Source organism: Rutilus rutilus (genome assembly GCF_951802725.1).
Source record: "Rutilus rutilus genome assembly, chromosome: 23".
Classification (NCBI taxonomy): Eukaryota; Metazoa; Chordata; class Actinopteri; order Cypriniformes; family Leuciscidae; genus Rutilus; species Rutilus rutilus.
The window spans coordinates 10329722-10355952 of record NC_140233.1 but is presented as its reverse complement, the minus strand read 5'-3'; the positions used below and the strand labels follow the sequence as shown (position 1 = coordinate 10355952).

The following is a 26231-nucleotide window of genomic DNA, read 5'->3' as shown; positions in this document are numbered from 1 at the left end:
TAGATAGATAGATAGATAGATAGATAGATAGATAGATCTTTGATTCTTTAAATAAATTTGAACTTTTACAGATAAAATCAAATGAACTAGAAATAAATGTAGTCATGCCTCCTCTGAGTTCGCTTCACAGGCTTTCATCTGATGTGATGACAGCAAATCAAAACATAACACTAAAATCGATTTAATTTTATAACAACCTCTGCTAAACCAAATGACTAGTCAGTGGTTACATAATTTTTAAAAAGTGTGTTCAAAGTATTTTATTTGGTGTGGATGAGGAGTAAATTGACTGTGGGATAAATTAGGATGAGTCATATATTTTAGAGGGAGGATGTGAATTAATATAACCCAGTTTATGAGAGCTAATAATGTTAATGGCAGCATTGCTAAAATGTCAAAATCACATTAAGTAATTTTGCTGTTGGAACAGTGTTAAAAATGTAGTGTTAAACAAGTCTTAGCTTAGCTTTGCTAGTTTAAGTGGATTTAGCTGGTCTCCTAGCTCCCTAAACCCCTCTAAAACCATCAGAATAGGCTAGCCTAATAAGCTTGATGGACAGCTAAGACCAGCAAACCACCTTAGGCTGGTTCAAGATTTTTGGTTTCACTTTATTTTGATGGTCCCTTTAACACATTCTGTTGACTATAAGTAGCGTTACACCTACATGTCTAATAACTCACATTAGAGTGTTAATAGAGTATTAGAAGGACAGGTAAGTTTAGGGTTAGGATAACAAAAATACAAAATTGGAAAAGGGACCATCAAAATAAAATGTTAGGGTTTTAAATTAGTTATGATGCTAAACACTAAACCACTGCCGTAATCTCTTACATCACCTAAGGGTGTTTTCCTGTGATTTTCGCAGCTAAAAGCTAATAAGACAGACGAAACAGGGCACCAAGGAAGTACTACAGCTACAGTCCAATCGTCTTGGAGATTAACATCATCTTATCTGCCTGGCCAGATTGGACAGCAAATATGCTCAGTGTTATGGGTCACACATATCTTTCCGTTTTGAAGGGTTTGTCTTCAGTAAAGATGCTAACGTTAGCGGTTAGCATGTTAACAGTGCGGAAAAACCTGCAGAAACTCCTCGATTAGTAAGCAGGGTGGGTCACAGCGTTATCTCAAACCAGATAAAGGCGGCAACACGTATCATCCCGGCGGGGTAAAAAAAGTCAACCGCACTATTTATTACGATAAACAGATAATCATTTAGTTCGGTCTGATATCGGCATTCCCAGCTCTCCGGCTCCCTTGCTCGAGATAAAAGCAATGGGAAACTCATTAGTGAGAACGGCCCAGCAGGAAAACTACTGCGTGGTGTCTGAATCTATAAGGTGTTACGTATGAAAAGTGTGTTGAACAACAACATTCTAGACTCTTGTGCAGAGAAAAGGAGTATTAACGCATTAATACATGTGGTGGAGATGTGTGGTGCGTACATATATAAAAACGTGCACACTAACACGCTTCACTATGCTGTAGTGAGTCGAGCACCCACGGTGTCATTGGGCAGGGTTGCCTGGGCAACCAACTCAGAGCTCCCAGCAAAACAAGTGAGTATAGACTATTGTATTGTGGGTCAGCGAAGAGCAATCTGCTGTTCTCTGGCCAAGCATATCTTCCGTTTCTTGTTTTCCTTTACTCTGTTTACGGCTGCTCGGGTTCTGACCTTGTTCAAAGAGAACATTTGCATAAGATGACCTAGTCAAAAAGAAACACGTCTGCCAAAAGAGGGTTGCACTGTAGTTAATTTATGCGCAATACTGCTGTACAGCATAAGAGTTAGAAAAAACTGCATCTTAGTCAAAATGGCCTTTGAATCTGGTTTAGAACAACTGATTCCTCACATTGCCTTGCCATTTACTTCACAGCAAAGGTCTGAATGATCACAACTTGTATGGCTTGTATAGCTTGTATGGCTATATGTAATAAAATATGTGAGAATATCCCGAAAATATGTGCATTTGAATAAATAATTTTATAAATTATTATTATATATTCACAATAAGTAATACAATAATAATATTATTAATAATTAAATAATTGTATAATTGTATTAGCATAGCACATTTGGAGAAGTAAATAAGCGTGCATTACCCACATGCCAGTAGTTGAGCTTTAAATAAATTCATTTACAATTGTTTATAATGAATTCTATAATAATTTGTCCGTTTCATACTTTGTTTCATATTTTTCATTCTTGTTCTGTTCTGAAAACCATTCAATTTAAAAAGGATTTATTAGAATAATAAAATGTGACTTATATACCGATGTGTCACAATCTGTGTGTTTAGATTTGTTTTCATGGACTTTTAGTTTGCATTCATCAGTTTCCTGTGTTTCCTTTGTTCCTAATTTCCCACCAGTCATCAGTTGTCATGGACACTCATCTAATCATCACACCTGTCTGTTACGTTGTCATTATCACTGTGTATTTAAGTTCCTCTTTGTGCTCCTTTCAATTGTCCGGTATTGTTTGTGCTATGCACACTGAAGCGTTGTGTTTGCTCATTGGATTATCTGTTTTTGCTGTATTTATTTAACTACTATTATTTTAAACTACCTTCGTGTCCCTTCATCATCCTTGGACACTAGACGTTACACAATGCAACTCATCAGTGATTTTTTTTTCTCTCTCAACAATGTAATTTGGACCGTGCGACTTATAGTCAGGTGTGACTTATTTCCTGGAAAATAAGGTAATATATAGAAAAATAATTTAAATTGAACATGGAAGTGTCAAATTTAAATCAGTTTTGAATTCAAATCAATTCAATTTAAATGAACATTGTTCAGTCTTTTGTTTTATTGATAATTCTATTATTAGTTATGAAAAACAATTTGTTGCTTGGAAGGAACCAATGAGAGGTATGGATATAAACACTTTCAAACTTTCCCAACTCACATACTCTGCATTATACAACTCCTACTATAGAAGTCTAATAGAGGAAAAATGGGATATATTGTGTTGGCTGAAAGAATTTTCTAGACTCATTAAATGTCCAGCGCCTGTGTGATAACAGGGGCAAATTTGGCCTGGCCGATAAGGACTTTGTCAGGCACTAATAGCCAAAGGCAGTGTGTAAAGGCTAAATATCTCTAGTGGGACAGACTCAGTGTCCCTAACGGACAGACTGTGCGAGGAGAATAATAGTAACTGTTGGGTGTTTGGCAGTGCAATAAAGAAGCAGGCTTAAAAACCCAGGGAACATAAACCTTACCGTAAAGTCCTAAATCAGCATCCCAGTCATCGACAGGCCTCCCAGGAAGAGGAAAGCTGTAGGCACTCTTATCTGAGGTCAGTGGAAGAGGGACTTTGGGATTGCACTTCCTCATCAGCTGGATCGCCGGTTCCACCAGAGATTCAAGGCCTTTCATGGTCAAGCAGGTCTTCAGACGAAACATAATCAGTTAGAAATACTTCAAGGTGCTACATGTGATCTCCAAGCAACTTTTCCTCTTGGCAAAATATGTAGCAGAAGCAAAAATTTGCTTCTTTACAGCACATTAACAGACAGTTAGAGCATCATCTGGAAGCGACTGGGACCGGTTTACTTAGCATGGTCGATAAAAATCACAGTGTGATATAAAGGCAAATGATTAAAGCATTACGAACAGAGAAATGTAATTACGGAAGGTAGTAAAAACAAAACTAAAAAAGTTCAAACACACACACACAAAAAAAAAAAAAAATCACAATATGAGATGTAATGAGAACTTTGAGACCATAGTGGGCTGAAATATCACCTGAGTGGTCTGGAAGAGAAGACTAATGCCACCTTCGGCGACCATGGCGTCTCTGCCCACATCTGAGTTGGCGGCACGGTGCAGGCAATGCAGCAGGGCTCTACGGATAGGAATATTTTTAAGGTTGGTGTCGTTGCTGTGCCAGTCTTCGTACACCTTCAGAAGATCTGCGATGTAGCCTTTTGCGACGGCAGTCCGACAGTTGACCTCTGTAGAAGAACACAAAAACAATTCTGTATCTTTAATCACACAGTAAACGTTGATTTATTCTCTCAGCAAGTAAATATCAATTAAAGATGTTCAGCCTGACCAACAGCCTTAAATTGTAATGTTTTGTCAGAGAACATGTCTAGAAGTCAGTGTTGAAGCTACTACAACTGTAGCTTGCCAGGCTAAAAGCTAATCATATTAACTTTACTTAGCTACACTACAAACTGCTATACATATCTACAGTGAAGCCAACTAAATATTTTGCTATATGAATCAGTGAATCAATTCCGTTTGAACCAGTACACCGAATAAAACCATCTGAACTGCACCACTGCTTGAAAAAAAAAAAAAAAAAATTGTTTCTGCTGACTTGATATTTACAGTAAAGATGTCCAGTCTGACCAGTAAATATATTTAGAAGAATGTTTTAGGGAAGCTAATACAGCTGTAGCTTGCCAAGCTAAAAGCAAATCATAGTTAGCTACACTAAAAGCTGCTATCTTTTAGTGCTTTTTAAAGCTGCTATGAAAAAATGATCTACATTGAAGCTTACCAAATATAAAAATTACTAGGATATTGGCAGTTTATTAGTACTTATAAATAATAAGGCAAAAGTAGTAAATAGTTTGTTAATAGTGAGAATTGGACCCAAATTTTAAGTGTGACCAAGTCGTAACATGACACAGACACTTGAATGACGGCCAGTTGAATGAAACCATCTGAATGAACCAATTCACTAAAACAAATCGGATAATGCTACATGTGGAGGGGGAAAAAGACAACTTAGCAGCATGTTTTGATACATCCCTTCTTATTGGAAAAAAAAACTGTTTGTTACTGGACATGATAATAGTAAGGGTAAATGTAGCTAGGTTAGTAACGACTCTACTTTTCTATTTACCACTGTAAATATTGCTCATACTCATTAGCTTTATTTTTTTGTCCTGGTCTTAATGACCACGATGTATATCATTCATTATCACTCAAGTCCTTTGTCCATAAGGCTTTTGAATAATTAAAGTCTAAGAGGCTGACATCCATTTAACCAAGAACACAGTGTCCATTTGAATACATGCCAAATTTGTTTTTGAGGAGAAAGAAGCTTTTTTGCTAGTTAGCATGTTAGAAACAGGCTAATATTTATTGGAAGCATCTGTATGTATCATTCATATTCAAATTGACCTCTCTTTCTCTCTCACTTTCTCATGTCACGCTCTGTTGCGCTATGTATTAATAAAATGTAATAAGAACATACATCATTCGGGCACTAAAGAGCCATATCAACAGAATGCAATAACACTGGGATGATGGAGAGGGAACAAAAAACCATGTGACTCTGCCTGTCAGAGCGAAAAGATTTCTCAGTGTGGCACAAAAGGTTAAATGAGATCAAAAACAAGATGGCGGAGAGAGAGCCACTCTAGGCGAAGACTTAATTTCCGTTCTTTAAGTCAGTGACAGGTCTGATGCCTGAGGTAAAGCACGGTTATGTCTCATAGCGCCCCTTTGTTCGTGAATCAGTATATCGTGAACTACAATACTGCCACTAGCAAGGGTCTTGTTCTACTAACCATTAAGGGCATTGATGACTCAATTACTTGTGACGAAATTACGAGGTCACGCTAAAATGTAGCTGGTATCAATAACGTCGCTGTGTAATATGCATCATGCATCTTTGTTGTAGCTCATAAAAGTACAGTGCCATTATGAAATATGAGTTTGTCCTTCACTTTTTATTAAGAAATACAGTGTAAATCCATAATGGTATTCACATATAAATATAGCATAATACAAATAAAGAAAAAAAAAAATTAAAATTTAATTTGAAATAGAATCTAAATAAAATAATATTAGTGAAAAAAAAAACTTTTAAGTGCACTGACTAGTGAACCCTTTGATACTACAGTCCCCCCAATACTGTCACAATTAGTTTGCCCTTGTACATATACAATATTTCCTACATAGAATAAAACACCTAAGCTGTGTCTGAAATCGCTCCCTATCCACTATATAGTGCACTATTTAGGGTGTCGGCCATTTTGTAGTGGTGTCCGAATTCTGAGTGAACGACATCATTCCCTACATTCGTTCACTACTTTTACCCACAATCCTCTCTGAATTCGAGTGTACATCCGATGTACACTTGCTGAGACACTATTTCCCACAATCCAACACGATAAGGCGATAGAGCGCGAATGAAAAATAAACAAAAATGTCACCATGGCAACGGCGCACGCGAGATAGAAAACAATCATTTATAAGACCAGACGCCTGGTTATTTATTTATATATATACCGTTATATCTATATTTGAATAAACAAATGTGCTGTGTAGTGTTTTGTTCTCTTTTATTTTCACATATAAATGTAAAAAGTAAATAAATATGATAAGCAAGTGTTTTTATTATCTTTTTTTTATCAAATAACGCAATAAACGTGAAAAATACATACATACAATTGTTACATACAATTCATACAGCCAAAAATGGAAATATTAAAGATGGGTAGGTAATGTTTATGACGAAATTGTCCGAGCTCTCTGGCGCGTGATAATTATGTCAGCGTCCGAATTCGCTCACTCATTTTCGTTCACTCTTTGCTGATGTAGTGCACTCAACTGCCATTCACTATGTAGGGATTAGTGAATGAGTGAACGAGTGAGCGGTTTCAGACACAGCTCTAGTGATGCAATTCTTTGTTTGTGCCAATAATCTGTATCTTAGCAACCAAGTTTGATGACATAATTAACTTCTAATATCTAATATCAAAATGGTCACATTAATACAAACACAAGCTGTCTGCTATAGGGATTCAAACAGTGACTCATTCAGTTACAGCTTTAGATGAATACAAAAAGAAAGATTAATTCATATTTACATCATTGCTAAGTATTCAGCGTTTTATATGAATAAACACTTAATTCAAAGCTGTTTAAAGGGTTTAAAAACTAGTGAGCCGTTTTAGTAATGCAGTGAGCTGTTTTGTGTCTACTAAAGTTGGGCATTAACATGGCAAAGGAAGATTAACAGGAAGATATTTAAATAAACATAAAAATACATAGCGCATGAATATTGGATAAAAGGGTCCGTTTTTGTTGAAACTGAATAAAAAAAAATTCTTGCTTTGTAAGCCACCTTGGATGGAGTTTGTCGAAATACATTGCGGATCATCTTCTCCACAAAAATTCATGCACAAAAAAAAATATCGCATATAGTGTACAAAATATAAATGCTAAATAATTATGAAATTTAGAAAAAATAAAAATAAAGAATACATTAAAAGAACAAACAGACTGAAATTAAGGAAATGTTTCAAATATTAAGGCTACGCAACACTGGTGAGCTCTATCAGCAGATAAACCGAAGCCAAACTGTTTATTCAAATGAACTAAATGTTTGACTTACAGCACTGACTGAACCTTGAGTCCATTTGGGACCAACTACTTCATGTTGATCTGCTTTGTGGTTTCAAAGATTCACTAATAGCATTACAAAGAGACAAACAGCTCATCACAATGCTGTTGGTGAAGTGAATATTGTAGTTTGTGTGTACAATTAAATGGAAGTATTTTTGTGCCCACAACCTATGCAAATGTTGTTGTTGTTTTTTTAAGAGTCCACCTCTGGGACTTCATGAACACCTAAAACGGTCCCACAGGAAACAGTTAACGATTAAATGGAAATGTAGTTTTATTACAAAATGAAAGTGCTACATTTTAATGCCATTTCAAATCTATCTATCTATCTATCTATCTATCTATCTATCTATCTATCTGTGCAGAGGATTTGTTTCAGATTCACTGCGTGTCTTCCACTGATCTCTTTCCAGGATTGAACTGACATTATTAAATCAGTGTTTGAAAGCCCACCTGCGAAACTGTCAAAAGAATTTCCACTCTCCTTGTTTTAAGAGAAATCCTCCAAGCTCCGTATTCGGCTGGTTTCTCCATAAATCTCTCAAGCCGAAGACGCTCAGAGAAGGGCAGGGGCCTCCATGCGATGGAGCTCGCAGGACTCTAAGCCCAAAGTCTCATTGCTTCTGTTGAAGGGGTTGGAAAGCGGCCAATCGCTCTGTGCACTCAGCGCATCTAATGGAGGCCGTGGCAGAGAGCAGCGGGAGTGTTTGCGATATGAAGGTCAACGGTATTTACTTCCATGCACGCAAACCATTCGGGTGATGGAATTACAAAAGGAAATAAGGGAAAAAGAACAACACTTTCATGTTGTTCTGGGTAGTTCCGGAGCCTTGGGAATAATACTTTATAACGGAGAGCTGAAACTTGAAGGTGTGTGTTGTGAATCTACTTCTTTGGCTCGTATCCCTCCAGAGCTCCCGGTATGGGAGTCATGAACTTAAGAACACTGCAGTTCTATGACTTGCACAAATACAGCAATCTGAAATATTAATGCCTGCGATGGTTTCTATCAGGCTTGGACTTCTAGAAGGAATTTCTGGTGCAGCTAATGTAGCCTTAGGATTTTCTAGGAGATAAAAGCAAGGTCTGGAACAGTGGAATATGAAAATGTCCTGTCATCGCGGACTCAGGAGATTCGTTCTCTTATAATCACTGTTACAAAAGCTGCAGCGCAGATCTGATCCGTAGAAAACATGACAATACTTCTGCAAAGCTCGGTGAAGGAAATATGGCCATGTGAGATGATTATCAAGCATTCGCCAAGTCCTCCGGAGAAATAAAAAGCAAGCAGACAAAAAGGCACAGTCGACTTAGCTTTGCCCGATGGAGGAGAATTAATTGCGGCATCACTGGCCAGACGTGTTTCTTTTAGAGGAGGCTCCTAAAAGCCCCACAGAGCATTACGTTATTCACAGGCTCACTGACTGCAGAGCATCAACAGGTGCAGCGCCTGTGTTCTCAATGGGAGAGCGCAGGATGAGACTCACAGAGTCACACTGCCCCCTGCAGGACCATAGATGAAGTGCAGGTAGAGTGTGCTAGTATACAAGAGGGCTAAGATGAATAAATAGCTGCATATTCTCTGCTCTTGCTCTATTCTGTTTAAAGTAAAAAAGCAACTCAATTTTACTCTGTTTTGGGTTGAGATTCTTGTGGAAAAAAATAAACATTTTTTATCATGGTGCAGAGAGAGGGCTTGTTTTAAAGCAACATCTCGCATTTTAACGTTAAACTGTTTATGAAAATGTCTAAAATCTAATAAATCAGCAACAAATTGTTAATGGTTGTAAGAGGCAGATTTTTGATATACACACACACAAACACAGTTTGCCAGACATCAGACAATGCCAGAAACTCCAAAATGCTATTTTAACCTAGATGATCCATGACAGTTTTATGTCTTGTGATGGTTGTTTATGAGTCCCTTGTTTGTCTTGAACAGTTAAACTAGGAAAATCTGAAAACATTCACTGATCCTCAAGAAGGAAACACGATGCATTAAGCAGGGGGGTGAAAACTTTTTTTTTTTTTTGAAGAACAGGGTAAATTGTACTTAGTTTGTCTTCTGGGAATCATTTGTAAGTATCTTCTGTAACTTTAGGTTTAGGTAACAAATGATTAGGGCAAGTCCTAATCTAATCTATAAACAAACATGTTCATTAGTTTTCACCCTCTAGCTAAATTGTCTTCATTGTGAAAAGATGGATCTCAAAATAATAGGGTACACATATGCAAAAGATTCTGGAAATCCAAAGAATTGGCAGGACCTGGAGGATTTTTCTGAGGAACAGAAGTTTAACTGTTCAGGACAAACAAGTGACTCATGAACAACCATCACAAAAAAACAACAACAAAAACAGTAACAACACCCAGTTCTGCTGATCTCTCTTATAATACCTATAATTTCTAAAATGTATATTTTAATTACCATTTTATTTTTTGTCACTTAAATTTGCTTTATTTATATTATTATTTATTATATTATTATATATTTTGGAACAGAGCTAAGGTGTCTCAAACCACAATCACAGCATAAGCATGCTGGGAGAATATGTCCACAGAAATATTATTGTAATGCACCCAGCATTTTCATAAAACATAAAGCAAAAGGCAGTCGTGGCCTAATGGTTAGAGAGTCAGACTGGTAACCCAAAGGATTCGGGTTAATATTTCAATACCCGTGAGCAAGGCACCTAACCCCAATCGCTCTCCAGGTGCTGCAGCAAATGGCTGCCCACTGCTCCGGGTGTGTGTGTTCACTACTCACTGCTCCTAATGTGTGTGCACTAACTTGGATGGGTTAAATGCAGAGGACAAATTCTGAGTATGGGTTACCATACTTGGTTTTCACTTCATAAAAGAGAAAAGAGAAAAAAAACTTACTTGAGCGTAACATTGCAGCAAAAGCATCGGTGGCCGCCCTGTGAAAAAAAAGAAAACACATCTGACATTAACAAATGTATATGAGGCATTTCATTTCTGCAGTTGCGTCATGCACGCACCATTCTATCCCTCCTCTGAACACACATAAAGCTAAGTACCGTGGGCACACTTCCAGCTGCACTTAGCATTGGTGGGGTGGTGGAGAGACTGCTGCCTTATAAAAATATATAAATAAATAAAAAAAGATTGCTGTCATTGTGATCCTGACCATTTATTTTGCAGTGACAGGGCTGCTGATTCAGCGTAGTCTCCATATTCCTGTACCCAATACACATGGGGCGAAAGTAGAATAATTGTGAATGGCTTTGCAACAATCTGCCAATAAATATCACCACTGGCCTGTCGGGTGACACAATTCAATGTCTTGAAATATGGGGAGAGAGCAAGCTATGTTTTTGAGCTTCTGAGATGAAAAAACAAGGAATAGAAATTAAGAGAAAGAAAGAAAGAAAGAAAGAAAGAAAGAAAGAAAGAAAGAAAGAAAGAAAGAAAGAAAGAAAGAAAGAAAGAAAGAAAGAAAGAAAGAAAGAAAGAAAGAAAGAAAGAAAGAAAGAAAGAAAGAAGTCCACACTCAAGTGCACCATTTGAGACTGAGCCAAAGAAATACTTTATTCTGATTAACCCATCCGTGCCTTTGTTCCATTGCTTTAGTTCAGTCGCGGCCACGTTTTATTCATTCATGTCTTGTTAATATGAATTACGAATTAATACAACATGTTCACATTTTAACAAAAAATTTGAAAGTGCTCAACGATTTCTTAATTAATGGACAGATATATAGGTCTGCACGCATGTGCAGGAGTAGTTATCTGTCCTGTTACAAAAAAGGACAGACAATTATTAAAAGTATATACGTGAACTTATGAAATGTATAGCATTTTATTAGCGAATTATTACATGAAAAATTCCAAACATTTGCTTTTGTGACAAATATTAAACAATGTAGTGGCAGTATTAACATTTAAATCAACCACAAACAGGCTACCACTTTTAATACTCCCATACAAAGTAAACCACCTTTTCTATATTCTATGGCAAGAATAATATCAAATGATTCAATGATATAAATAACACTGCATACCTGTTAATGAGTAAAAATCTATAATACGGTAGTACTGTGAAACCTACAGTAAAACGTAAGCACAGGCTCTCAGTCTTGTTATTTACTATGCTGCTTGAATTTGTTCTAAATAACAAACGCATACACAAGTTCAAAAGTATGCCTACTAAATTTGCTCACATCATATATAATTACATTGTTTTTCTTAGATTCAATTTAAGATTATCCACTGACTGCAACCGTCATATCTATTTCACTGGCAAATGCGCTTTGATATGTTCGCCCTGATAACAACTATGGTCTACGCCAAACAACTAAGTCTATGGTTGAAGAGCCTCTTAGTGGTCAAAAGCTGCAAATGACGCAGAAACGGCGGCGCTACCCACAGCGACAAAATACTTATTCTGGTTGAACACCATCTGTACCTCTCATTTCACCTCATTAATCATACCATTGTGCATCTTTACGCTTGGGCTTTTAGCTCTGTTTTCTTCAACAAAAAAGGTATATCTCGGTCCTTCTTGTGCGCAGCACAACAGACTCCTTTGTGCCATCCTCACAAACAACATTATCAAACCAATTTCGACTCTCATCACATCACAATTGGAATCATCTTGGAGAGCTTTTGATAGGGGTCACGCTGCAGCGACAGACCACATTATCATCACCGGTGGGATCGAGATACGACACTGAGCAGATCAATGTCAAGACCATGTGTGTTCAAACCACATGCACTGTGAACAACAACATTGGGCCTATTATCTACATGGGGTATCTGGCTGTAAATGCTGCCCTTGCCATTCAATTATCAGACTATTCTTTGTTGTGCATCATGCAGTCTTAAGCATTCCGTTCACTGACCATCTGATGCATGTTCCACACAAAACCAGAAAGAACTTGGATCTCATTTGATTGAAGTATGTCTGAATTCCTGAATTCAGGATATCTGCAAAGTTTTTAATATCAAATTTAAAGGCAGGATAAGCGATTTGTTCCAGATTTCTTTTTTTTTTTTTTTATGTTGGTTCAAAATCTCTTCACATCCTGTTAGCAATCACTAAGTTAAGTGGTCTAAATGTATTTATATGTATATATACAGACCCTTTCCAAAAGTTAATTTATTTCCATAATTCCATTAAAAACGTTAAGCTTCCATAGATTATAGATTCAGGGCCCACAACTTAAACGATTTCAAGTATTTAGTTGTTTATTTGTACATAATTTGGGCTTCCAGCTCATAAAACCCACGAAAACAGGATTTACATTTTTTGAATATTACATGAAATCACAGTAATTACACAGTGATACCATGGTCATTGAACCAGGTTTTGGTTATTTTGGCAGTGTGGGCAGGTGCAAATCCTGCTGGAAAATGAAGTCAGCATCTCCATAAAGCTTGTCTGCTGAAGGAAGCATGAAGTGCTCTTTAAATGTCCTGGTAGACGGCTGCGTTGAGTGGACAGCACAGTGGACCAACACCAGCCGATGACCAACACAGACTGTGGAAACTTCACACTGGACTTCAAGCATCTTGGATTGTGTGCCTCTCCATTCTTCCTCCAGACTCTGGGACCTTGGTTTCCAAATGAGATGCAAAATGTGCTCTCATCAGAAAAGAGGACTTTGGTCCACTGTGCTTTATTAAATCCAGAGTCAACGCAGCCGTCTACCAGGACATTTTCATAGCACTTCATGCTTCCTTCATTTTCCAGCAGGATTTGCACCTGCCCACACTGCCAAAATAACCAAAACCTGGTTCAATGACCCTGGTACTGTGTAATTACTGTGATTTCATGTAATATTCAAAAAAATTTAAATCCTGTTTTCGTGGGTTTTATGAGCTGGAAGCCCAAATTATGTACAAATAAACAACTAAATACTTGAAATCGTTTAAGTTGTGGGTCCTGAATCTATAATCTATGGAAATTTAACGTTTTGAATGGAATTATGGAAATAAATAAACTTTTCCATGATATTCAAATTTTTTGGAAAGGGTCTGTATATCGTCTGTGGAAGGCGTAGGAATATAAAATGTTCGTCCAATCATTGTTTTGAATGCAATGATACAATGTCCTACCTGCTATATATTCCCATACCTCCATGACACCCTGCTCGCGCAAACATCACACATCATCAGTGCGTTTCATGCTATGCAGAGTTAGACAGACGTCAGTCACCGAGCACCGAGCACCGCAACCGAAACAGCAATCACCTTTTACAGTTCCTCCTGAACCAAAACAACAAAACAGGGTGATGCTGCATTCACGCATTAACTTCAGTAATTTGTAAGAGATGGAAACCTGTGACATTATAACCGGAGCAGTTTGTGACTCGAACTTATGTGTTTCAATGTCAACACTATCAATGCCGAAATGAATCTGCAGCAGTCGGGCAGTACAGGTCAGTGCTCTTTAAATTGTTTATGTTAATTATTATTGTAATGATCTGTGCTTTGACACATGATTTAGTTTAACACCGTCTCTCATGACGCTTTTGTTTGCTCCCTGCTGTACACGTTCATGTGTTTCAAAGGAGGCGGTGCTTTGGAGAAGCTCTGAAGAGAGGGTGGGATCTTATGCTTTCAAAGCTAGCTCGCTATCGCTAGCCTCTCTGAAAATTGCCTACCCTAACTTTAAGGCTTTTTAATAATTTTTTAAGACCTGCACAAATTAAATTAAGACCATATGGGCAGGATAGGGCAATGTCTATACGGTAGCATTCTAAACCATAAAATAGCTGTAAAAACTAGAGATGCACCGATTACAATTTTCTAGGCCGATTCCGATTTTCGATTTTTCATTGAGTTTGACCTGCCGATACCGATGTTAGACGATTCTGATTTAATTTCTTTCTAACCACTTTACAGCACACACAAATATTTATTTTCAATCTTTTCGTTAACACTTTCACACGTAAGTTTAAAATATTCTAACTGACACCCCCACTTCAAGGCGAACATTCCCTTTAATGTTTCCATGGCGACGCGTCACGCGATACACCGCAGCCACAATAATATATGACGGATGTGTCGCTTTTATTTCGCTTTTCCTTTTTTATTCAAAATTTTCACAAACTTGCTTACCATGTCATCAACTAGCCTATCTGATATTCCGATTCTCAAATACGTGTAAGTGAGTGTGTTCGGTCGTTTAAAAACCTTTATAAATAATCTTGATCTATAACATGAGATGGGCGGCACAATGTTGTCCTGTCAGTCGGATTTACAGCACGTGAATTCATCAGTTTCTCCCGAAACAAATGCAAGAAAGTGACCGGTGAACTGAGAAGAATAGAGTAAACTTTATAGTTACTTCCACTATGTTTGTCTGATGAATAACACGTCGACAAATTATATTTGAATAGATTGTTATTGATGCTTCCACAGACATCAGTGTGTATTTTACAAACTCCAAATGTAGTGATTTACTCGTGCTTATGTATATTTAAATATCTGAAACCTAAAATAAACATTATGAGGTTGAAAACAATGCTTAGTTGTGATATATGACAGCGCTGAACGCGTCCGTCTCTGGCTCAGCGCCATCCAACGCGCGAAAGCACAGTTTGAATCTGGCAGTTATGCGACGTCACTGAACATTCTAAATGTGGCGCCGTACTCTCAGGGGCACAGAAATAAAAATCCCATATATGAGACCCTACCGGTCAAAAGGTTAATCATGCGGCGCCCGAGTGCATTTGACAGGTGTCGTGCCGAATTTCGACCCCTGCCGAATTATTACCCCCCTAGTATTGGTAGGTTTAGGATTAGTTGTGGGGGAGGGGTTAGGATTAGGGGTGGGGTTAGGATTAGGCAATCAGGTACTGACTTCAACGAGGGGGGTAATAGACCTTTCTCACAACTTCCGTATTTGTGACCGGAAATACGCAATCGTCGTGGTAATTTACTTCCTCCGCAGTCAAGGCAACATAAACAAATGGCTCAAGTAACTAGCAAGAACTATTGACACGCTAATGATGTGTCATTTTAGTTAACAGTTCAGTAACAGTTAGCCTCGCTCTCTACTTACCTTGATATTTATGGCCAAATTCCGTGTGGAAATTTTTTTACCCTTTATTTCTTTTTTTCTTTTTTGTGACGGAGTTTTCCTCTATGAGTCGTCACATCAGCAAATGTAATATTTGGCAAATCCGTTAATGAAGTTGTGTAGACTCTTTGATCCATTTTAAACTTGCCCGGGTTTATGTTTTTCTGGTGTGTTGACGCTTGACAGGAACTCCGCTTTCACAACGATTACGTATTTCCGGTTATTGTGAGAAAGGTCTGTAACTTGGCAGGGAGTCGAAATTCGGCACAACCGGCATAAAATCGGCATATGTCAGACTAGGCCGATCACGTGAAAATCGGCCAATTCCGGTCACCAGCCGATCAATCGGTGCATCTCTAGTAAAAACCTCACATTTCAGCCTTTAAACAATTTTTAAGAAAAGGGATGAGTCAATTATAAATGATTATATTTATATTCCTCTAGTTAACAGCACTGTGTGTATGCTGCATAAAAATTCTGGGTACATTTTTGCTCTGGGCTGATTGAAAATGCAAATTTCACTCTAGGTGGGCTTATGGAACATCAGAAATATAACGGTTACCCTGGTAACCCACCTATACAAAGCACCTGCAAAGTCAAATTTATCTGAAAAGCAACGAGTTTGCAGGTGATATAAACCATAAGATAAACAATGTAATAGTTCATCAACAGTTAATTATTAGCACTCTGCAGCTGCTTGACTTAAATCTGTGGTGTTTGTTGATTGTGAACTGAACTGAATGAGCCTGTATAGAATGACGGTAAAATGAATAACAGAACGACAGATACAATAACGAACAAACAATATATAGAACAAAGGAACGTTTTACAAAACGAATGATAGATATAACAAAAAAAATGTTATACAGAACAAATGATAGAAAGGACAAACAAACGTTATAGATATACAGACAGACAAAAAGATAGACAGAATAAACGTTGACAGATAGTCAGTCAGTCACTGGTTATGAAAGACTTCATCTAATTTGTTGTTTCTCCCTCCCTGTGTCTCTGGTCACACCATGACACTGTAAATCTTGAAAACCTCATTGACATACACCAGTATGTAGCCGGACCCCTACAGTGCGCAACATTGTTAAGACTCCATCACAGAGACAATATGTCATTCCCTGTTCACCAACTGCAAGAGAGCACAAACAGCCCAGCGGTTGAGCAGACGGGAGCTCGCTGACGCAAAACTGCTATTCTGTCCTCAGGATCGTCAAGCCACTTTACCCACAGCCTCTCTGTTTGCGGACTCTAGGAGCTCCATAAAGAAATCATATCATATCTCGCTTCAGCCGCTGTCAGAGTCTTTGAGTCACGCTGCTGATATTAATGCAAACAACGGCGTATTGCAATTCCGGTGGCAGGCAAATGCCATTGTTTCCCCAAGCAAACGGCTTGTCGCTTCTTTGAAATGACAAGCGGTATCAGCCGGTAGGACTACGAGCATCAGTGCACAGATGTTCTGCAGGGATTTGAGCTATGAGGCCAGGCTGTCAGCAGAAAGCCAGCAGACAAATTTGGCAATAAGGAAGATCTGTTGATCTGTTCTGCCTGTGTATTTTCTTCTTTTTCCATATTCATCAGAGAGTGAACAGAGAGAAATTCTCAACGTAGATTGGATAACTCTTTGCAGCGCACTGTAAAGGCCTCAGAGGCCGTTTTTAACCGATGTACGTATTATAGAGATATAGGCTTTCAAGTGATACTGAAGTGCTGTCAGCAGTCTAGAGGGATTGTATGTGTGGATGTAACAGCTTATGACATTTATAATCTGAGTTTACATGATTTCAGTGTGGGAAAAACAGTTCTGCCAAGGGGGATAACCGGATCCAAAAGTGCAACTTTCCCAGAGCGATCAGTTCATTGAAAGGTTTCAAAGGTGAAATATGTAATCACAAAACAAAAAGAAAAACATGTCCCAGTGGTCTCTGGCCATGTTTAAAACAAAATTATTGCTTATACTGATTAGTGTGCAATAAATACGGCATACTAGCGTTGGAGTTTTTCCCTCTTTTCCATCTCGCTTTTAAATCGCTTATGAATGCCAGTGCGGCCGTGCACATTTTACTTTTGCAAATTAGCGGTAATTCGAGGGAGGCAATTGCTTGAATGGTGGGTTCATTATTATTCTTAATGAGAAACACAACAACAAAACAGTACAATGTCATAGGACTTTTATTAACAAAATGAATAAGACGGTTTTATTAGCAAAACGAATTAGCACGGCAGCCTCATTCTTCTGGTGCGCTTGAAGGTGTGTGTGTGTAAATTAGAAGTGTTACCTCCGGATGCTGCCACCTTCATCAGGCAAACTTTACAGATCGCCTCATTAATGTTTGCAGGTTCCCTATTAGCACTGGGTTTAAATCCCAAATATTGCCGAATCGGTGCTTTTACATTTCGATTTGAAACCAAATCATCCGCCATTGTCTTGTCAGTCAGCTCGTCTCACTCTCGTCACGTGATAAATGAAATCTGACTCCTGCTGCTGATCTGTGCTTCGACTCTCGTACGGCTCAAGCTGAATTTAGCAGATGCGTTCAGTTTTTAATTGTAGTGTAAACTAAATGACTTTTTAGTGATAATGACTATAAAAAATCAAAGCGACGGTGGGAGGCGGCGTGGATGCGGGCAAGTGATGTAATCGGTGTGCAATTAACACAGACTGTCGCAGCAAGCCTACTTAATTAAAAAATATATATATATATATGTGTGTGTGTGTGTGTATTTATATATAAAATCATCATTACCATTTCAAACTGAGCTTTGCATTGTCTACAGTATAACTACTATACAAGCCTATTGCAGAGATATTAGTGTGCTAGCATGTTATTCTAAGCACAGTCCGTCTCCACTAGTCTCCAAAGGGCTAAGCTATCTTGCCTCATTCTCTTGTTAATTTGGTGCTCACTGCCAACAGGTTAAGTGAAGCATCAGTGTCTAATTGACGGCCTGACCAATTAGTGGCCAGAGCTTCTGCTGATTGTGTAGCTGCTCTTAAATCGGAACTAAAGACTAGAGCTAATCAATGCCTCTCCGAGTCAATGCGATAACCTAAGGGCCCTCTCTGGCTGCTTAACTCCAGGAGCACAGCTCTGAGCCAGATAATGTCAAATTAAACCAACAATATTCAATGTAAGTCTAGAACTGGGTTACACCCTCATCTGATAAATGTGCTTGCCGGCTTGGTGCACTTGCAGATTTTCTTCTCTGGTGCGTCCATGTCAGAATTCCCACAAGACAGGAAGTGTACAGGAAAGAGAGAGAGCATTCTAATTAGATGGCATTCTGCTGTAATCCGCTGTATGCGTGCAGGGAGCTATCAGCAACTTGATATGGAATCGGTCCAGCTTTCCAACAGTTGGCAGAAGAAAGTACAGCGCCCTCTCTAGGCTCTCTGCAGTTACCCAACAGGGCTAGTCTGATTCATGTGTGCAAACAGCATGAACAGCATGTGTGCGGTGTTTTATCTGCCAGATGATAATATTTGGAACTGTTTCAAGATCAGCAATTCTTTTAATATAATGTTACAGAATTCCAGCAGAAGGAAGTCTATCCGCCAGTCATTAAATGCTCAGTACTACACAACGTTTTTTATGATAATACATTTTGTGAAATAAAATGCACTTTTCCTGATATCCCCTACACAGTGTACACTCCGTAGGGACAGTGTGAATCAGAACACAGCTTGGATCAGGGTTTGCTGCTCTGTGCAGCATCAAGACGCACTCAACAAGCGCTGCACACTTCATGTGGGAATGCGTTTCCTGTCACTGCAGGTCAAGCACTGTTTACCAAAGTTAGGCTAGTAACTGCCAATCAGCACCTGGCTAGCACATATCTATGCAGCACATAGTTGCCAAACCCCTGTAAACAAGCATGTTCTGAGCATTTCAATGAGCACGACTGCTAAAATGAGTTGTATCGTGCATGCAAATTTCCCAGGACTGGATTTGATCTATGAGTTACAATGTAAGACGCTGTTTATACAAGACCAGAGCACAGAGGGCCACATCTTCACGGTTGTGTTAGCATTTTTGCTTTGATAATCTGTCATGCCACATGCAGCGCAGCAAACAAACACACAACCCCCTACAGTCGACAAAATGAAGTCGCTAAATATCTTAGGCTAAAAAGTCAAGTTGCGCAACTTCACTGAAACTAGAAACCATTTTTGACACTGGTTTAAGAAAAAAATATATATAAGGCCTCGTCACCTTGCCATTTTCGACAAACAAGCTCAGCCTTGAAGCACAAATATTTAACAGAACATCTGCTATTTCAAGAGTTTGACATTAGGATTATGCTGTGGCCTTTATTATAGCAAGGTGAGTCGGGTTGTGCCTGCAGGCGAGACAGAGACTCATTGTGCAGCGCCTGAAAAGTCAGACTGCTGACCTTCTGGTGTTGGAAGACTCTGAAATCACTGAAAGTCAAATTATGACCCACTCAGATTCCAGGTGATATATACATGCCCTTATTTAGATTATTGCACTTATTAAATGGCATGAAAAATGGCATCATTATTATTATTACAATAAAACTACTACTACTAATAATAATAATAATATTAAAACAGAAAAATAGTGGTAGCTATTTTTCCATTTAAAATCAATTTGATGATACAAAATGTTGTCATACATGGCTTACTGCAGTTAAAAAGGCCTTCAATAAATAGCTAAAATTATTTATTTATTTAACTATTATACGAATCCCACATTAGAACTATTTATATATTTAATATATAAATAATAAAGTATAAAACATATAAAGCTAAATAATACTGGTAGGGTCAGGGCACTGATCTGTATAGAATGATTATATAGTCATTATATAGATCAGTGGCTCAGGGTCTATGTATGTCATAATAAAAATAATAGAAATCTATGGTATGCATACTTAGTTATTTTGACTAATGTAAGAATGCGTGAGTAATGTAATGACCAGCCTTCCCAGCACGCAAGAACTGTTCTTACTCGCAAGTTGGAGCAAGATTAGCATACGCCAATGACGCACCCACATGTAATTTGATACTCACTTGACGGTGCGTAAGTGTTTGGTGGTGTGTGGAGATATAAGCTTGAAGACCACATCCAGCCCTCGGTTCTTCCCCAGCAAGTCGGCCGTGGTCACTAAAACACCAGATATGTAATTAACACAATATGAAAAGTCTTTGCAACATTGCTGAACCCAACACCACTGAAAATATAACATTTCATAGTGCTGTATACCGGATCCCCATGTCAATCTTGTGTGGGGGTGATCGTTCTCCACAAGGATAGACTCAAGGGGGAATTTAAGAGACCATCGAAGTCCCAACTTCATCCTTATAAACAAGACATGTGCCCAGATGATATTTCTTCTATTAATATATTGTGCTTGATACAAGCTAGCATCATAAACACTGACGGTTGCTACAGCGGAATCAGTGTCCAAGAGCACAGGCTGTACGTCTAGTGTTTCAAAAATATATAGATTCCAGCTTTTATGATAAAACATAAAAGAACACTTCTGGATGCCTTTCCGGAACGATAACTGAGTGGTGCATTTCTCACGGTCACAACCTGAGAGCTGAACTTCCCGTGCTGGTATCATTCTTAGGATAGCTGTCACATAACTGATAAACAGACCCCACACTATCAACTCCGCATACAGCGAGAAGACGACTGCATTTGAAATAAAACCCAACAAAGGCAGATTTGCATTTTATGGCCGATTACCCGTTATCGCATTTTCCATAAAAACAAGCACTAGTGGAATTGCATACCAATAGTAAATCAAAGGTGGAGGAAAACCTCCTCCTACCACATGTAGAGCAAAAACACAATATATTCATCTTTAAGTTAGATTTTAATATGGCGGGTGCATAAATACAGCAGTAATGAAGGTTCTGAGCAAATGGCACAATAAGTACTAACGCTTGGTTTGCAATTTCACTTGAATGCTCTATAGCTGGAAATGTGTTATGAAAGTTGGGAAAATAACCATAGATACAAAGAAATAAACAGATGTTCATCAAAAAAGCTGTTATATAGGAATTATATGAAACCGCAGAGGTACACAGGCAGAAAGTAAGGTGATGGAACATGAAAATGGAATGAGACTCTTCTCAACATGGAAAAGCCATTATTGTAGATTGGGAAATGTGAATTGTTGGGAGCTGTTTTCAATTCCGTTACACTTTCTTTCAAAAGTCTGACTTTTTTTAAAGAAATGACTTTATTCAGCAAGGATGTATTAAATTGATCAAAAGTGACAGTAGACTTAAAGAAAAGCCCTATTCCAAATGCTGTTCTTTTGAACTTTTTAATCAATGAATATTTTGTTTTCACAAATATATTAAGTAGCACATTTAAAAATATATTAAAATAAAAATCAGTTATTTTAAATTATAGTAATATTTTACATTATTACAGTTTTTACTGTATTTTTTATCAAATGCAGTTGTTAAGCATAAGAGACTTCTTTCAAAAACATATTTTAAAACCCAAACAGAAGTGCATATTATAGTTTTTATTTAGTTAGCTTTTCAAGATTAAAACTGTCATCCCAACTGAGATTAATTCACGCAAAAATGTATTGACAATTCACGTTTTTAGAGTCAAAGAAGCTACTTTAGCTTATTTGAGTGTAGCTCGTCTACTTTAAATCATGAGGAGAAAGCTTAGCTTAGGAAGGCAAAAATGAACTGATCTCAGATCTGACTCACCAGAAGAGCAGAAGACTTTGAGGACCCAAAGACAGGCTGCGGCTCTCCGGGCATTCTTTGCATTCTGTCTTAACAAACCCAGAACCACCAAGACGGCATCTGCCTTCTGTGCTTTCAGACCAATTTTACGATCTGAGGAAAATAAGAAAAGTATGTTCCTCTTTGACATTCATTAAATGTACATTTGTATCATCTTGTTTGACAGTGTTTGCTCACTACAGGGATCTGGGAAGGCAACATTTTTGAGCTGTTGGCAGCTGTGATGAAACAGATTACTTTGGTTTGGAGATCAAAACCACATTTGCTGGGATGTCTAATAGGGAAATTGGGATATCAAAGGGACAACTTCACTTTCAAATTCAAATACAAAATCAGATTCATTCTAAGTCTGAATGCAAGAACAGGAGTGATACAAGAGATCAGCCCTAAACAGTTTAAGGTTAACATGAAATCATTATGACCCTATTTAGATTTTAACACACATTCATGGATTTAATGTGTGCGATTCCTTAGTAAATAAATAAATACTGTAGGTAGGCTTCAATATAGAGGAGAGACAACTGATCCCATTTGATTGTACAGTAGTATCTAAAAGGGCTATATAAATGTTTCATTCATTCATTCATTCATGCATTAACACAAGGTTGGGAACAACATTATTGGTTAGTAAATGATGACAGTATATTTGGGTGAGCTATCATTTTTTTAAGACGAGAAAAAGCAGAGTTACAAAAACGCTGTAGGATGTTACAGTATTTCCACACCGTAAATCAGCTATTTATGGATCTGGAAATAAGTGCATATCATAGCACCATTTGAAACAGACAATGATCTCTGCTCTGTAAATGCAAATGGATTATTGAAAACTGTGTGTGCTGGAAAATGTGGTCTGTAAAAACCCACTGCCCATAGAGAAATGTTGTAGAAATAATTCAAATCTACCACATGACCCAGCATCCCGCAGGCCCACCATGACTGCAAGCGCTTACAAAAACAGCTTGATCACAAAAAAAAGTCCCTGTTTTGCGACAGATGGAGTTTGTTTTTAGACTTGTTTTGTCTAAATGGGAAAGGAAGACGTGAGGACGAAAGAAAACGTTCCCTGCTGTTCTGACTCGCCCTGTTGCTGAGGTTCATTAGGACAGACATCAAAGTGCAAGAGTGGAACGCTGACAGACACAAGATCCACCGAGGGATCAAACACTCGCTCCTTAAGTTACACAACATCGAAACATTGACCATGCGTGTGCTTATATGGTGACCTCTGACCCCACAGGATCGAGGGCTTTTACCTGACCCGACAGTGACCCCACACATGCTGTCTGCACCCTCCACACTAGATGTGACTGATGGCCAATCCATATATGAGAGACATCTATTTTTGTAAGGTGCTATTTATAGCAATTCAACCATGAATTCAGAAATACTAAGCACTAAATATGACTGAATTATAAATCGTAATGAGAAATATGACTTTTTCCCGCAGCGAGAATGACTGAAAAAAAAAAAGAGTTGTGAGAGAACAAATCTGAGGTTATTTTTGGTCCACACTAAAGGTTAAAACATTGGGCGAATGACAAAAAAAAAAATCAGATTTGATGTTGAAGGAATAGTTTAGCTAAAATTAATTGTTTACATATCCTAATGTTGTTTTAAACCCATATCCTGCCATTTTTTCCAGTGGAAATTTTAAATAATATTCAAATGCTCTTTTATACACTAGCTGAAATGTAGGCCACCATTTACCGGTGTTGTTATAGTTAACGAAAACTGTCACAAATTGAAATAAAGCTGAAGTAAGATAAAATATAAATATTAGATGGAAAAATGTAGATATTAGATGTAATATAGATATGAATAAATAATTATTAGATGAAAAGTAGAAATGTTAGTTAGAAATAAGTTGAAGTACTAAAATGAGTAAAACTAAAACTAAATTAGTAAATAAATTAAAGCTAAATAGAAATGTACAAAAGCTAAAATGACAAAAGCACATACAATTACTAAAACTCAAACTAAAATTCAAATGAAAACTGAAAGTATAAAAATAAAAGCAAATTTAAAATATATTAATAAATACTATAATAGTATAATATTTGCATTTGATTTTTGCATTACTCAGGGAAATCTGTTTTGCCATAATAAAATAACACCATAATAATCATAGGTTTAAAAAAAGTTGTGTCAATCATTCCTGTGTCTCCTCCCCTTCCCCCCCTCACTCACCTCGGTAGCCCACCTTGGCCAGCAGGTGCAGTAGCGGCAGCAGGACAGTGTAGTTGGGTGTGAAGCTGCGGGCTGACTTCACCAGAGCCGTCAGCAGAGCCTCACTGCCTCCTTTCGATATCATATGATGAATCCGTCTGTCTGTGCCTACAGGAAACACAGCCATAATTTCACAAAATGTCAAATTTAGGCTGATAACAACTCTCAGTGGTGCCATCTTTGCCACTGGCGGATTATCACAAGATGATGTCTGGGTTTATTTTCGACTTTCTTTCAGAACTTATGAAAATTCGTGCTGATTAGAAACTTTGTGCTGGAGGCTGGTGAATAAATTTGTCTAATTACTTTGCTGTGAATTCATTTCAGATTACAGGATTAGTATAGCACTGCTCCACCTCTACAAGAGTATTACTCGATAGATTTGTTGGTGAATAATAGACTAGAATAAGCCCAAGATATGGAAATAAATATAATTGAAACAGTGCAGTTTATATAATAAGATCCTGGGAGAAACGTGCAGTGACGTCATGTTTCATTAGGGCTGCTTTAAAAGGTTTCATTTTGAAGTTAATCCCTCTGGATTACTGCAGTTTTTTTCAACATTTCAACCCATCATATTTTTGTCTGTGTTCTCTCAAGTTCTCTTCATTTAAATCAAGTACATTATTTACATTCGTTCATTTAGCAGATGCTTTTATCCAAAGCGACTTAGAAAATGAGAAAAAAAGTGATTCATTACAGTTTCTTCATCCTGGGACATGATAAATTGAAATGTACATGAAAAGTATACTGTATATGGTGCTTTCTTCAATTATGTCCTGTGATTGTCTTGCCTTTAACCATATTCTGTTGCAGAAATTATATTTAAAATATTTTTGTAATAAAATTGCTTCTTTGTATTGCTTTATATACTATAAATACAAAACTATAAAATATTTTCATACATTTTTCATGCATAATTGCATGACACATTACCTGTGTCAACAGGATGACAGGACAAAAAAAAAAAAAAAAGGTACATTTACCTTGATTTTTCTTTGATTTCTTTGAAATCGCTCCCTATCTCATTCACTATTCCCTACATTACTCCACTAATTTAGTCCACTTGAATTCGGACACTAGTGCACCGGAAGGGCTGCCGCTTTTGCATAGTTTGTCCAGCCGCTCCAGTAGTAAGACGAAAAGATTTATAACTCTGTCATGGAAACTATTAATAAACCTTAATTAAACAATTTAACAATCAATTAAAAAGGAATTCATGATATTACGCTGTACCCACATTGGACCAGAGGTTTGGACGCGGGAATTCATTCGGCACACGACTCTCACATTGCATTGTGGGTATTCTCTAGCCGTTGAGCATACATCGGTTGTACACTCGTTATTGCGGTGTATTGTGGGATTGAATGAGTGCACTCGATAATGTTCACAACTACAAATGGCTGTCCCCTCAAATAGCGCCCCATTTAAGGCTATGGGAGACGATTTCAGACACAGCCTCTGTTTTCTTTATGTCATATTTCATCTCATGCATAATCTTCACTGACACTGTTGTCTCCTTTGTAACCAATTACACTAACAAAATTTTTTAATTGGGGCAAAATTGTTAGTCGTGATAGAAATGACACCACAGCTGAGTGTTGTAATGTGTATAAATTAATATAAATATTTTTTGTACAAAAAACAATGAATTGGCCAGATTATTTTACGCTAGATGATCAATTTAAAATATATATTTTTAATAGTAAAATAATAATACAATGAATTTATGATATATTTTCATATTTTGAGGTTGAAAGTCTAGGTTTAGATTCAGAATATGAGTAAAACAAACAAAAAAAGTAATCTGAAAAGTACCAA

The 26231-nt window shown here is 37.6% G+C and overlaps 1 protein-coding gene across 4 annotated transcripts in view; it reads right to left on the bottom strand.

Moving 5' to 3' along the window:
* Positions 1–26231, bottom strand: part of agbl1 (AGBL carboxypeptidase 1) — a 211838-nt gene that overhangs the window by 110333 nt on the left and 75274 nt on the right. For all 4 annotated transcript variants that reach the window (XM_084396546.1, XM_084396547.1, XM_084396548.1 and 1 more), the window contains 6 exons: positions 24372–24518; positions 22146–22277; positions 20475–20568; positions 10262–10299; positions 3755–3963; positions 3229–3397 (listed from right to left, as the gene is read on the bottom strand). In XM_084396546.1, coding sequence (XP_084252672.1) covers positions 3229–3397; positions 3755–3963; positions 10262–10299; positions 20475–20568; positions 22146–22277; positions 24372–24518 — 789 coding nt within the window. The remainder of the gene's footprint in view (positions 1–3228; positions 3398–3754; positions 3964–10261; positions 10300–20474; positions 20569–22145; positions 22278–24371; positions 24519–26231) is intronic.